The sequence below is a fragment of the Salarias fasciatus genome, chromosome 19, assembly GCF_902148845.1.
Source record: "Salarias fasciatus chromosome 19, fSalaFa1.1, whole genome shotgun sequence".
NCBI classification, from domain to species: domain Eukaryota; kingdom Metazoa; phylum Chordata; class Actinopteri; order Blenniiformes; family Blenniidae; genus Salarias; species Salarias fasciatus.
This window is the reverse complement of record NC_043763.1, coordinates 20034729-20049598: the sequence shown is the minus strand read 5'-3', so window position 1 is coordinate 20049598 and position 14870 is coordinate 20034729. Positions and strand designations below refer to the sequence as shown.

Here is a 14870-nt window from a genome sequence, read left to right as displayed (position 1 = left end):
ATTTGCATTTTAGTGGAACAGCTAACAGCCCGTCATGGCTCAGTTCTGAAATCCACACTTTCTTCTCTCCATCCATATAACGTTTTGTTGATTTAATCATTGCAAAACTCCTGAGAATATACAGATCAAGTTCTTGATATTGAAAAAAAAAATCGATTTAAAAGAATTGCTTCTATTTACTGTTGGTATAGACTTTTGTATTTAGTGCCACCATCAGGTCATAATTTCCCCCTAAATGCTGGTTATAAACAATGACAAAGGATGAAATTATTGTGTTTCTGGTGTGTTTTCATGTATATCTTCAGTGTTTCTCTTGGGTCTGTGGGTGGAACAAACTTTAAACCAGAATAACAAATCATTCATCATTTTGTGCCTTTTGATGAACTTCATTGTGGTTGCTGATCCTGATAAAATGATTTAAAATGTCATCAGTGGAAAAGAATGACCAGACCATAAATTGTTTGCATCTTCCTTCAATTTCACTTTGATTTATTGATGGTTTTATATCAAATGTTGCTATTTTTTAACTTTCCATTGCTGAAATCTGTCTGTAGTGTTGAGGAACATGCACATGGCTGCGCCCACTGCCAGCCATCTGCATGGAGGATGATCTGTTTAATCATTTGCATGACAGACAACATGCAAGTAACAAGAGTGGTTTTTCTAACGCTGGCTTTCTCTGCTTGTTTTCTGTCTCCTTTTTCTCCAGAGGTCAACAGCAAAATGCCAGGTGAGTCTGACTGATATGAAAAGGTTTTAAGATGGAATTTATGGCAAGCTTAGACAACTTTTGTGGATTTTTGCTTGTGTTTTGCTTCTGGTCAAGTGTGAACCTCAGAATCAGCACACTGTCCAGGTTAACAGGATGAGAACCAAGCAAAGACAACAGGCTGCTTTCAATTAAAAGCCATGAAACAAACAGAAACTTTTAATTTCTTCTAATGTTAGATGGCATTATTAGTTCAGAATTAGGTATTTGTGAAGTACAAGACTTTACAAATGCTGCTTGTTGTGTATGAATTCTGCAAATGTAGAGCATTTTCTTAAATGCACCATCGAGGATTGAATTTGCATTTTTCTTTACATGTTCTAATGTTGATCAGTGAACAGAAATCCAGAGAGACTAGAAGTTTCAAATCCACCCAAAAATCACTCAAACCAAGTTTAATGAGTTGGGATGTTTGAACTCGGTGACTTTCATTGTGCTGATTGTGTGTATAGATGGATTTATTAAGAGGTTTTTATTATTTACTTTAACCTTTTAATGTCTTTGAAAGGGCAGTAAGCAGTGGAGTAATTAATCCCTGAACTGTCTGTTAAAGTCACTCATCATGACATTTATTTAATTTAAATGAGTAAAACTATGATGCACTATAAATATCATTAGTTAGATTTTCACTGCAAAAATTACATTTCTAGTCATTTTTTTTGCATCCTGTAGTACCTCACATCAAATGGTCAGAATAGGTCAAAGGTCATGGATCTGTCAAAGGAGACATTAGCATAGAGCTAAACACTGTGAAGCTGTTTGTTTAGAAAAATGTCATGTTTGAGATTTTTTTTCCAGTAAAGTCGACTAGTTGGAGGCTTGCTAGTTGTGAGCTAAGTCAAATGTGTACAGTTACCAAAATTAGAGCTGAAAGAGAATAGAAACGAGCTGAAATCGATTCGGACTGAACCCCTGAGCTGCATGTTTAAATGAACTGCTTGGCGAAGGTCAATCTATAAAAGGTGATGACATGTCACTGTTGTTTTCACCGTTTGTTTTCGCTGCCTCGAGCAGTCTGAGGACGTTGATAGCAGGTATGGGAGGTCGAGTGCAGCAGGTCGGGTCACGCGTGTGAGACTTCCTCTGAGGAAGCCTCCTGTTCGCTGCGCAGGAAGCTTTGGGCCTCCCTCGTGTTTGGACGCCATGCTTTCTCCTCTCTGGAGAAGCATGCGGCGTCACAATACCGGAGAGTATTGAAACTAAGTGTTGAAATGCTGAAGTGTTCACTGTCACTCTTCCCCTTCTCTCTCTCTTGCTTTCCTCTTTTCCTCTCAAGGCTTTGCACATATGATGGCAGAACAAGGTACGCCTTTCTTTACCTCCTCCCTACCTTGACGTGTTGGTGGTTTTAGTGTGAATCTGCATGCCGTGGGGTTGGTGTGGAATGTATTTAAGTGCATGTTTGTTTATGCAGTGTGGTTTAATTGAAGTTATGTCCAGAAATCCTGTCATGCAGGATTCACATATTTGATTAAAGGCAGGATTCCGCATCTCCGCCATCTTGCTTAGGGTTACCTAAGCAAGATGGCGATTTGACCCATCTAAGATGGTGATTTGAAACCCAGCACAGCCAATCCTGCCCTGTTTTCTCTGACATTACGCCCTTACGCAAGTTAAGCCCCTCCCACAAGAACGTGCGATGAACGCCCCTCGACCGATCACGGTTAGAGCCTCAGGGTCTCCTCTGATTGGTCAAAGATACCTGGAGCTGTTGAGATTCCTTTTCAGCTCAGAACAGAGACAGATGGAAACGCTGCGCCCTCGCAGTAGTGCAGTTATGCTACACTCCTGAAGGATCATCAATGGATAATCTAACATTTAATCCAAAGAAAACACAGAAAAATTAGCATTGACTAGCAAAATCCTGCCTACAGCACCTTTAAATCAAATATTGTACTGTTTATGACAAGCATGAGCCGTGGTAAGTGTGTTGAATTGGGAAAATAACTACATAGTGTATGTACAGTTCACTAAAGAACTCGGATTTATGTCATTATTGCAAAAAACATCTGTTTTCATGTAAATCGAGATTAAAATGGCAGCATACAGATGCACAGCTAACTTCTCAGTTTCTACATATAGTTCAATATCAGAGAATTAATTTATTGTCAAAAGTAATAAAGACAAAGTGTTGTCGTCTCTCACTTTAGGAAACTTGTTACAATTCAAAAAGAAATTTATTCAGATTTTCTGATTAATTTTGTCATTTATCATTCTTTTCAAATAACAATATTCTTAATATGAGAGGTTTGCATAGAACAAAATAATAAATAATAGAAATCAATAATACAAGTCTTTTCAATCGAAAGGCAAATAAAACAAAAGACAACAACCAACAAATTTTTTTTTTTCCTTATTCTTTATTCCACTCAGAAAGGAGTGGAAAGAAGAGAACTTAAACAGTCAAAAAGATGCATTTTGACACAAAAAAAATAATTCTTATAAACAACAAAATGAAATCATTTAATAAAGCACTGTGATTTTTTTTTTCTAAAGAGTAGAAATATTTTAATGTAACAATATATACAAAAGTATTCAAACAGAACAGTAAATCTTCTTATCTGAGTGTAAAATGCTTCATAAATGAATTAACCATTTGGTTAAGCTGAAAATAACTATGTGGCAGTTAAAAAGGTGATTTTCCTCATTATGTTCCTCAACATTCAATACAATCTGAAGATGACACGATAGTTTGCTTAAAGTTCTTTTATTTGAGTGGAAGTTATATGAACTTTTACATATTGCAGCTAAAGTGAGTGATGACTTCTCTAACTAACACTTATGAATATTTTAAAGTTGTCAAATTTAAAAAACACAGTTATAGCAATGGAAATTAAACTGCTTTAATTTGTTTTGTAAACAGAGATTTTCTCTGTTAAATAACCTGCAAAAGATCCACATAGAAAGCTTTGTGTGTTCGTCCATATAATGAACATATTAACCAGCGTATTGATTCTAGATTGATCCCATCAGATCACATGCTGTGATTGTATTTCAGTGTGATTTATTGTATCAACCACTGTTTGCTGTCACAGTCGCTGCAGTTCCTGCTCGGTGGTTGCATGTCTCGCATGCCTTCAGATGTTGAATTTGCACCCCGGCTGCCGCCGCACGCCGCTTTAATCCTCGTGACGTGACGTGTTTTGCTGTCTGCCAGAATTTGAACTCACTTCTCCCTCTCTCCTCCTCCCTCTTCCTCCCTGTCTGGGCGCTCTCTCGGCGGTGGACTCTCTCTCCCTCCCACCACCTGCTCCTCTAGCTAAAAGCAAAGGTACAGCTTTTTCCAACTCTTTCCTTTTCCGCCTGTATGAAAAGCGACGCCTGCTCTGTGAGTGTTTGAGAGCGGCGCGGCGCAGAGTGTTTGATGCCGTGATGTGTTTGCTCGTCTGCGTTCAGCCTCTCTTCTGTAGCCGTTTCTCACTGAGGGTGCTCGGATTAAGCGAGTAATTAAGAAGACGTTAATTGACGGAGAAGGGAAAAGGAGACTGTGCTGCTTTGTGTTCTTTTTTTTTTTTTCTCACTCTGTGTGAGTGTGTGTGTGTGTGTGTGTGTGTGTGTGTGTGTGTGTGTGTTTTGTAATTTGTAAGAAGGCCCGCAGTGTGTGCAGAAGCGCTGTGAGGCAGCTGTGTGATAGAAAATGAACAACCGTCAGTGGGGATCAGTTTTCAGAACAAGCCTCTCCACCCTCTCTCTCAGTAAACCAGGGCACCCACTCATGACTTAATTCATCAGCTGGGCTCAAATGACAAGATTATAACTCACACTATTGGCTGATGGAGGCAGTGACAGGCCTGTAAATGTGTGTGTGTGTGTGTGTGTGTGTGTGTGTGTGTGTACCTGGCCTGCCGAGCCTGAATTCTGCTGTGGTGCATCCTGCTCTTTCTCCTCGACGTCAGCGACGCGTCTTCCCTTTTCGACTCGTTTCTGACAGACGCCAACCTGCGAATGTTTGACTGAATCCTTCGCGGGGCTGAAACACACTGAAACACGTGAGAGTTTTTCACCTTTGAGTGTTCTTGAAGGAGATTTCAGAGTCGCTTCACAACAGCAAACTCATCCTTTGGCTTGTCGGTAAGCGCTTGTAAGTCCTGCTCAGCAGGAAAGATGACAGCTTATTTGTGTCTGTTCAGACGCTTAGAACTCCCTGCCATGTGTGAGTTTTACTGCCATAAACGATCCCTCCATCCACCATAAACACTGATTTAGCATTAGCAGGATCTGAAGCTCTTGTCCAAACTGTTACGATTTCTTTAAGCTTTTGTTTACTTGATTAGAAGCTCACTCTGTCTTCATGACGGCAACAATAGTGTCAAATATCAGTGACACGCGCATTTGTTATCAAAAACTAATCTGCATGATTTGTTGCTGCTTCTTTTTGCAGTTAGGTGTTCCTTAATCAGTTTTTGTTTTTAACAACCTTCAGTTTATACAACATTTTCCTCCAGATAATGGATAAAAGTACGGAGTTGCTCAAGCTGAGAGAATCGGTTAAAACAGTGCTGACAGGTTCACTCGTGTTTCACTGCAGCCCAACACTGACCCCATGTTCCACTTCTTAAGATCAAAAGGGAAGCGTCTACCAAATATATTAATGAAGAGAGAAGGAAGAAAACACATGAATTATTAATGACGATGATTAGATGATGACATGCTCTTTGCTCTGAGCCCGGTTCATGCTCCATCTTGATGAATCCAGTGCTGGATTTAGCTCCCCAACGGTTCTGAAGAGTCGACGTTGAAGCAACCAAAAGTGACACGGCCATGACGGTTTGTCTGCCACAAGCTGTTATCCTTGCGTTAGCTCCTGACATGATGTAGGGTGAAGTGAGTGTGATATAAGGCAGACAGCATGCCACTTTACATCATCTTTCTACCACCATCTTTAGACGGTGTTCGGATCATTTCGGAAACTTTAGATATCAATAATTGAGGTTTGTTGCACCGAATACCAGTGTGTCAGACCAATAATGGGAATGTGGTTTCAGAAGATACTGTTAGTGCTGCAGTGTTCTGGATACAGGGATGTATGTCGAGGCGTTTCTCTGCAGAAGCGATGATTCGTTGCGTCATGCTGCGTCCACCTGGAATGGCTTCCCCCGTTCACAGAGCGGCCCTGTGTGAGCTCCTGGAGATTCCTCCTCCCTCGCCACCTGTCTCCTGTCCTTTTTACTGTGTCTAATCCCAGCGAGATGGTCCACATTATTAGGCTGCGCACACACACACACACACACACACACACACACACACACACACACGGGCAGACATTCTGGCTCGATTTGCATGTTGGTTCACTTGGTGGCACAGAAATACACTTCGTGGATGATAATGAGTCCCGGCCTCTGCCTCTGGGGAGTCATGTTCTCGTGTTCTGCACTAAAACCAAGTTCTTCTATACTTACTTTTTGATATAATTTCCTATCTTATAAAAAAGAAAATCTCATGGTCCATCTCCCAACTGTACTTTCTATCACTTGCTGTTGTTCTCGTCATTTCACTCTTCATTCCTCCTGCGATCCTTCACTTTTATTTCTTCTCAGTTCTCTCTAAAAGTACCACCAGTTTCAAATCGTACAACTTTTTTTTTATTATCATTAATAAATTCAATCTCTGTTTCTGCTCACTCGGTTAATAAAACGCAACTTTTCTACAGTGCCGCTACTGAGCATGCGCATGACGGCCGTAGTAAATAGTTCTTGAACAGAATGTCTTTACTCCCAGTCTGTTTTCTCCTGGGACTTTTGGTAGTTTTATAGTAGAGAGATCCAATAAGTGATCCAACTTCATCATCACAACAACGTTTTTACTGGGAATGTTGACGTCTACGCATTGCATAAGATTACACAAAAACCCCAACATTTTGATTTGCCTGTGGTGTGTTTGAGTCACCTTTCATCCCCCCTGCTGTCCTCTTCCTGGGCCTGGGGGTTTCCGATGTGTGGGAGGATGAGCGCCCCCCCTCAACCCGGACCTTCACCCACATCGTGCCCTCCCAGACCCCCCGACTCTCCTGTCACACACGCTTTGTCTCAAGCCAATGTGTTTCACTCCGTTATCGTTAAAGATCTAATAAAAAGCACAACTCGCTTTAAATTCGAAACAACTAAACAACTAGAAGCTCTGCAATGGTTGTCACACTTTGCTTTGCACTGAAGCTAATTTGATTATTTATTATTAAGTTTCTGTCATACTTATAATAAGTTTATTTATTTTTTAACATGATTACTTCTTTAAAAAGGTAAGAGAAAACACCTTGAAGATCATAATGTTCAATATTTGAATACTCGTGAACTGAGCACTTATTGACTTGTCCCCAAAATATATTGTTAGAAATGACCAACAAAAAAAAAGAGCTCCTAAAAAAGAGGTTAAAAGAAAAACAAGATGAGCTTCTCTACCTGGTCATGACTGTTGCTGATTTTCCACACCGTCAAGCTTCTTTTCTGCCGCTGAGCTCAATTCTAAAACTCCAAGAGGGACTGTGTTTGTGATTAACGCGCCTTCCACTTCCTGGTCTTTCTCGATAAAGCTCTCAACAATGGAACAGAACAGAACCAAAAATAAAAAGGGAGGGGGAGTATTTGTGTGAGTGTGGGGACATCAGAACATGTGAGCTGAACTCTCACTGAGCTGCCAGCAGTGACAGACGCTCACACACTCGATGCTCCCATCCAGAAAGACTGTCAGTCAGTTTCCTGGAAAAAGGCCAATTTTAATGACTTTATCATCCAACTTAATATGGGGAATAGGAGTGTATTGTATAGTTTTTGGGGGGAAAAGAAAAAATACAAACCCATCTCACACTGGAACGCAGGTTTGATAGACTGAGACGATCCAGTGAACCTGCTCCTGACCGGATTAAGCCGGGGATATTTGGGGTGGGGGTGGCGTTTCGGCGGGAGTCCGTGGACAGTTGGGCTTTCTGTGCTTGACTGAGTGCTGGCGACTGAGCCAGACGGAGAGGTCGGGGACGACCTGGCTTCGGTGGCGGAGAAACGGGTGTGTCTCGGGTAGCCGGGGCGACATGTGGTTCTGCCGCAGCCTGGAGAGTTCTGAGAGCAAAGGTTTCATCCAAGCAGCCATGCTTCTGTTTTCTTCTGCTTTATGAAGGCTTCAAACAGGCTCCCAGCTGGCTGCTGTCACCTAACAATCATTATAGGTTAATTCCTGGGTAAATAAGCACCGTTTATTCTTCTATTCATCACTGTATCGTCCAGTTTGAGCTGACTCCTGATGACAATACCCCACAATGCAAACAGTTTCAGTGATTTGCAGACATCCTGAAACGGACGAACATTTAAAAGCATACTGAATGTGAGAGCTTCACAAGAACTGATGCAGTATGATCACTTTTACAACCGAAACATCTCTATTGGAAGTAGATATGATAGTGTTAGAGCTTCACAGGATTTCATCCTATCAGTTCCCCTGAGTCAGATTTTTGTGTCATGCGACCATGCTGTATGTGATCGCAACAGATTTGTCTAATTATAAGGTTTTAAAGATATCAGTAAATACTACACAAGTGATTTTTGATGTGGAAATAAAGGCAGTTGAACAATACAGTGTTCCTGCTGTGTTCACATCATCTCTTAATATATTAATATAATTTTAAGTATCTCATCATGAGATGCTTAATGCACGTCAAAAAAGTCTAAAAGATTTTTTTCAACATGCTCATGCAACACAATTCCAAAATAAACAATTTCTGCTGACGTCTGAATTGAAAAAAGAAACATCGCATAAGGCCCAAATACTGCTGTTCTAACCTACTGATTGCTCTGGGGGTGCAGTGGTTTTTGCTCTTGCCTCACAGCAAGAAGGTCCGGATTCAAACGCCAGGTGGAGCTTTCGGTGCTGAGTTTGCATGTTCTCCCCATGTGCATGTGTGTGTTTCGGTTTCCTCCCACAGTCCAAAAACATGTGGAAGCGGTTCATTTGTGATCCTAAATTGCCCCAAGGTGTGACTGCGTGTGGCTGTCTGTCTCCGTGATGGAGTGTTGACCGGTCCTGGGTAATTCCTGCCCTCACCCAGTAAACTGGGATTGGCTCCAGCAACCAGCGACGCTGAACAGAATTAAGCAGGTAGATGGATAGGAAATTGTTCCGGGTTTGTTTTTTGTTTTAATCTCTCCTGAACAAATATTCAGAGCCAGTCATTCTCACAGAATGTTGAAAAAAAAGCTAACTTACTTTGAGAGCTTGTTGGATTATATCTTTCAAACCGGTGACTCACCCGCTGGAGTTATTTTATTCAGACGTCACTGAGGGCCCACCAGATCATCGTGACGCATTGCACTATTGTTTTCACTCCACTAAATGTGGCTACATGCTTTATGTTTTGGGCTCTACAAACATCGCTGTGCCCACAAAGTTTTGCAGCCTCTGTCTCCTTTGTCTACAGGACGCTCGCTTTTCAAATTCCAAACATCGAATAATAAATTGAGAATAACATGGTGGGTTTACAGGCTCCATGTCGATCAGCTGAATGAAGCAGCAGTCGTCACGTGTGCCGGGTGGCTTCGGTGTTGTACAATGGGGCAAAACCAGAAATAACACAGAGACTGCAGCACGCCAACACCTTGTCATGTGATGCAGACACAGGCCGGTCTTGGCAAGCTGCTCACGCCTGGGCTGTTCATACTGCACCATACCGTGCAGTGTACCTTGCTGGCAGGCAGCATGTGCCAAAAAAACAGCAGTGGCAGGGAAAACAACACACTCAGACAAAAGAGTGGGCAAGACCACAACACTGACCGACCACAGTCTTAATTTATTGCCAGTGTCTGCCCAGATCCTCTGCTTTGTTTCCCTTTTCTTTGCTCCAGTTTCTACATTTCCTCACCAGCCAACTGCATCTGGCTGACGTGGCTTCAGAAAAACAGATGCACTAAGTGACCAGGAAAAATAAGTTGGAACTTTTAAATACTCCAACCAGCCTTCATTAACGCATCAACAACTGATCACAAATACGTGGACATTGTGTGAAGGACATGTTGTCTTGTAGGCTTTACTTAGGTCTTTACTTATAAACTTTTTTGTGGCATTGATGCACTCGACAGTCAAGCAAATGTTGTAATCCCCAACAAGTAAGAGGTTAGCCGTATGTATGAACTCCTTGTGTTGGGTATGAAAAACACCAATACTGAAAGAACCAGTGATACATTGAGTCGACATCAACATAGTCCAGACTAGATACCACCTCCGCATCTCTTGGGTCACCTGGGGACACTTACCCGAATCGACCATTGTTCTTGCCGTCCACTATTCGATCTTCACGCATGCTTTTGGCATCAGCAAGTCCATCCATGGTTTGTGCATTGTTCTAAGATCCAAGTGGGCCTCCACATCTTGTACCTCTGCTTCTACAGGGCACAGTGGCAGTGCTCCTTTGGATTTCTGTAATATGCAGGTTTTAGGAATGGGTTATTAGCCCACCGCCCAACCCCAATCATGGATTGCCAGGGGATCACTTTTGTCTGGTCTCAGTCCTTCCACCTGTTCAGTGTGGTTGGAACCACCAGGAGTATATACTGAAGCTGACATAGCTCTATCAAGTCTGGACCACCACAGTAGATACACTGCAGGCTAATTTTGGTCGAGCTTATACTTGGTGAGACCTCTCTGTCATGGAACAAAGTGGACAGGGGACCCAAATGTATGACTCAAAACTCAGCGGAAGCAGAGTTTATTCATTACACACAGCAGCAGCAGCAGGGGTTCGGGACATGACTGATTACTCAGTGAAAAAGCTCACAGCGGGAGTTCAAAACGATGTCTGTAACAGGAGTCCACATGTAGCAGTAACACAATGAACGTCCAGACAGAGGTCCACAGCCTGGGCGCTCAGAGGGTGTGAGCACCTGTAGGGGGAACAGGGGACACACATGAGGGTGAGGCAGACACACACCTCCAACTACAACCACAGTGAACCTGAAGGATTACTGCTGTCCCCCCATGTACGGCGACCTTTATGGACTGTTGCCGTATTTTGTCCATCAGAGGGAGAAATCCATTTCAGACAGGATGTTTTCTCAGTTGGACTGGAATACCCAGGCTTAAGCTCTCACTGTTTCGATGAATGCAGCGTGTGGCCCACCACATGACCCTGCATATCCCCAAGCCAAACAGGTTGCAATGGATTTGGCCGTCTTTGAACCAGCTCCTGACCGATGACCGGACATCTGAAGGCCCGGTCACATCTGTGGAGGTGACGAGAGCCTGAGGGATGCTCCGAACCACCACAGAGCTGGATAATGCAGTCATTGAGGCGATAATCACGAAGATTCTTCCCTGGAGAGCATGTACTGCAGTGTTGGTGGTAATGAAATCTCTTGGTATATCAGGATCACTGAACAAGTGATTCTCTTGAAAACAGGCGCTGTTAATTCAATTATGAACTGTACTTGAACACAAAAGCAGGAAAACAGATTTTCTTCAAGAGAAAAGCAATATACCTCTGGAGCATACCTCTGCCTTCATAAAAAAAAAAAAAAAAAAAACACTTTCTGCTGCAATAGAGTCAGACTGAAGCCTGCAGAAAATATAGAGAAATTCTTTCATGCTACAGAATCAATCTGTTGCATGTGCACCGATGAGATTTCAGAAGCCTCCATTCTCTCTTTTTGGTTAATTCAATGATGGATTTGATATTGTACCTTATGACTGAGGTGAAATGTCAACTTATAAAACCTTTTTCCCTCATGTTATCTTGAAAAATAGAAAAAAAAGTCTTTCAGTTAATGTATAAAAGCATCACGGACATGCAGACATTTCTCTGGATTTACTCTTTACAGTCTTCAACTTTCTGCCGTTGGTTTACGTTTCTCCACTCCAGAGCCGGTCAGATCACCTCTCCACGATTTCCGTCTTTCCCGTTGAGCGAGACAAATACAGAACAGCTAAAACTTAAAATTACAATTTGTATTTTAATCAATTGAAAAAAAAGAGAGAGCGAGAGACTCAAAAGAAACTTTTATCAATGTCGTTAATGTTTTCTGTTTCAGTAAGTAATTTAAAATGAAACATTTTTGAAGTTGACCAACCTTCTCTTGAATTTGTCTGTTTTCATCTGAGATCTTTTCCGTGGTATTTACTTATTTTAATGTTTCTGTGTTGTTGGGAGGCCGTGGTTCTAACCAGGAGTCTGTATTTTTAGTTTTTTGCTGGGGCAAGTAGAACTTTGTAATTCATCCAAAATTTCAACTGAAGTTGGATTGAAATTAAAGAAAATCCACTTGATTTAACATTACAAAAGTTTGTAGGCTTCTGGTGATTCCAAAATATATATATGTAATATACGTAATGTATATGTAAAGTCCAGTGTCCCGCCCCCAAGGACTGGAGTTTGACACCTGTGCACTAGACCGTGTTCCTCCAACACATATTAGATGAATTTCTGTATTTCCAAGTGAAATTTTAGGTGTTGAAGTGTCTCATTTCCCTTTTAGTTTAGCAGTTTGTTCGTCTGTGTCCCACTGTAAAGGTTTCATCTCAACATTAATGGTTATTAAGGTTCTTATATCCTTTACTTCCATAATATGGTCATCAGATTCATGTAGTAACGCTAAACATCTGCTCATCTTACTGACGAGCTGCAGTTTGACTCCAGGGTTTCTTTTTTACGCAGCACAGGATTTCAGAAATTCTTGGTGGCACAGCTTCAATTCAGCTCAGATTTTCTCAAATCTTTTTTTCCAGATGTATTTTTCCTTCGTTTGCAGACACAAGTGCTTAGCGTGTGAACGCCATCATACTGACTGTACCTTCACGTGTTTTCTCAACATGTCGGCTTGCTTCATGTTTTTAACATCAGATGCTGATTTTGAGCTGAATTACTCTGCGAAGCCATGGGGATTTTTATCATGATTTTCAAACAAAGACTGAGAAAAAAGTGAAACAAAAGGCTTGTTATCAAAAGAGAATTCCTGTTTAGCAAAATTCAAGTAAACTTATGTCTCAGCCCTCAATAGTCGTGCTCATTTTTCATGTAGCTGTCCACCCCTGGTTTACTTTATTTCAACCTGTAACTGCTTCTTTTTTCCAGTTTCTTGATACCCGACCTCACCGAGGTATAATCTATCCCCTTTGTATTCTGACTACTTGTGTCATTGTGTGTGTCTTGTGTGTGTGATTAGAGTGAAGCAAAAGATCAATGTTTCCCAGGGAGCTGCGATGAACTCACTCCATGGGTAATGAATTGTGGCGACATTATGCGAGTAGTATGCTAATCAGCTAATCAGGTTTGATTGCACTATAGAGGTGTGCACTCTCGCTAACCTTGAGGAGACTGGTAATCAGCAGATGATGAGCACTGGGAATTCTCCATTTCTAACCACGAACACCTCCCTATCTCTATATCGCTCTCACACACACACACACACTTGCACGCACACACAGGTGTGTGTGGGTAATTTAAAACCTTGACTCATGAAGACTACATCTAATATACATTTCATCCTCGATTGGCTTTACTCGTCTCGTCGCACCAGAATGAGAGTGGATGCGTGAAGAGAACCAGGCAGGTCAGTCGTGCTCATTTAGCAGCCTGTTGTTCAAATACAGAAGAAAAACTCATCTTATCTGCTGGACAAAGGTCTGCTTTTGGTTCTCACATCCACGGTGGGTTATTTCAGGACAGCGCTGTGTCACAACACAATTTGACGATCCCTAAATTTGTCATGAAAAAAAAATCAAAATTCAGTCACATAACTTAGTAATTTCTGCTGTAGTGCACGAGTAGTTTCGATTCCTACAGCGGTTCATAGCCTCAGTGACACTGTGAAAGAAACTGCAGTGAAGCCTACCGTGAACACACACAGTAATAATTCATGAGAGGTGGTGACGTGGAGGACAATGAAGTCCACTGTGGTCCAAGTGATCCACTTTGTAGTTTAGAAAATGAACATCCGTCAGCAGGATGGTTGAAGCACGTCGGTGAGGACCGACCACCCCGTCTGGATATCTCTGCAGAAGTAATGATTCATAATCAATAACTAGCAAAACTGACAACAAGAAAATTGCTTGTATGTGTGTGAGTGTGTGTGACTGTTTGTCTCTCTTTTCGTTTTTCATTTTCTGAAACCTCACCTCCAGGACACATGGACCGTATCCGCATCCACTGTACTTATAACCACTTTGATTAGATCATCTATTAGAGGAATTATATGTCCATTAAAATACAATATCTGGCTTGAGCATGTTGGTTTTAGATACTGAGGTGTATTTCTTTGTCCATTGTCTCGAGAAGTTTGTTGTTTATGGACATTTTCTAACCATTTATGTTCTTTTATCTGCAAAATACGAGCGTTTCCCATCATAAGAGGAAAGCTTCTCTTTGAAGTTATCAGAGTTAGATTTGCACGTATCAAAGAAAACCAGGAAAAGAGACTTTCTAGAAAGTTGAGGAGGTTTCAGGGAATGTTTTATTTTGAAGGCGTGTTTGTGAGGGTTGGTGTGGCAGTGTGTTTGGCTTTAAAGACATCATGCAGGAGGTGCTCAGCCTTTCTGTTGAGGCATACAACATGAAAAATTTCATCGGTTTAGTTTAGTTTAGTCTTCATTTGAAGGGACAATGCACAGAGACATTAAGTTCAAAGACAGAGATGTTCTGCACCAGATTATAGCTACACAGCTAATTTCCACCTGCAGTCCCTGGTTACATGGATAAAATCTACTAGCATCTGTCCAGCAGGCCGTCCTCAGTAGTTCCATCTGAACCCAACATGATCGCGCTGGTGTTTCAGTTCAAACTATTTGAATTTATTGTGAACGCTCTTAACCCACAGCGTCTTTTTGTTGTTTGAATGTGAGCCGGGACACGATGTGTGACTGCATTTCTGTGGCAGCCGGGCCGTGATCAAAGCAATGACCTTTCAAAAGGTTGGAGAATTACACCATCCATCAGCTGTAGTGTGTGTGTGTGTGTGTGTGTGTGTGTGTGTGTGTGTCTGTGTCCTGTGGGCATCTCATTTGAAAAACCCACCATACACACTTTACTAAAGCATGTACTTCTGAGGCTGTGCCTGCATGGGTGTGTATGTGTGTGTGTGCGCGTGTGTGTGTGTGTGTTGTCCTGTGGGTCTGAAGGGCTTTTACAACAGGC

At 41.8% G+C, this 14870-nt stretch overlaps 1 protein-coding gene across 8 annotated transcripts in view; it reads left to right on the top strand.

The window, feature by feature from the left end:
- The window catches only part of nrxn3a (neurexin 3a), a 143719-nt gene that overhangs the window by 12175 nt on the left and 116674 nt on the right, over positions 1 to 14870 (top strand). For 7 of the 8 annotated variants that reach the window (XM_030117643.1, XM_030117642.1, XM_030117640.1 and 4 more), the window contains exons 2-4: positions 710 to 730; positions 2046 to 2072; positions 4029 to 4097. In XM_030117643.1, coding sequence (XP_029973503.1) covers positions 710 to 730; positions 2046 to 2072; positions 4029 to 4097 — 117 coding nt within the window. The remainder of the gene's footprint in view (positions 1 to 709; positions 731 to 2045; positions 2073 to 4028; positions 4098 to 14870) is intronic. The other variant, XM_030117644.1, reaches the window with a different exon arrangement.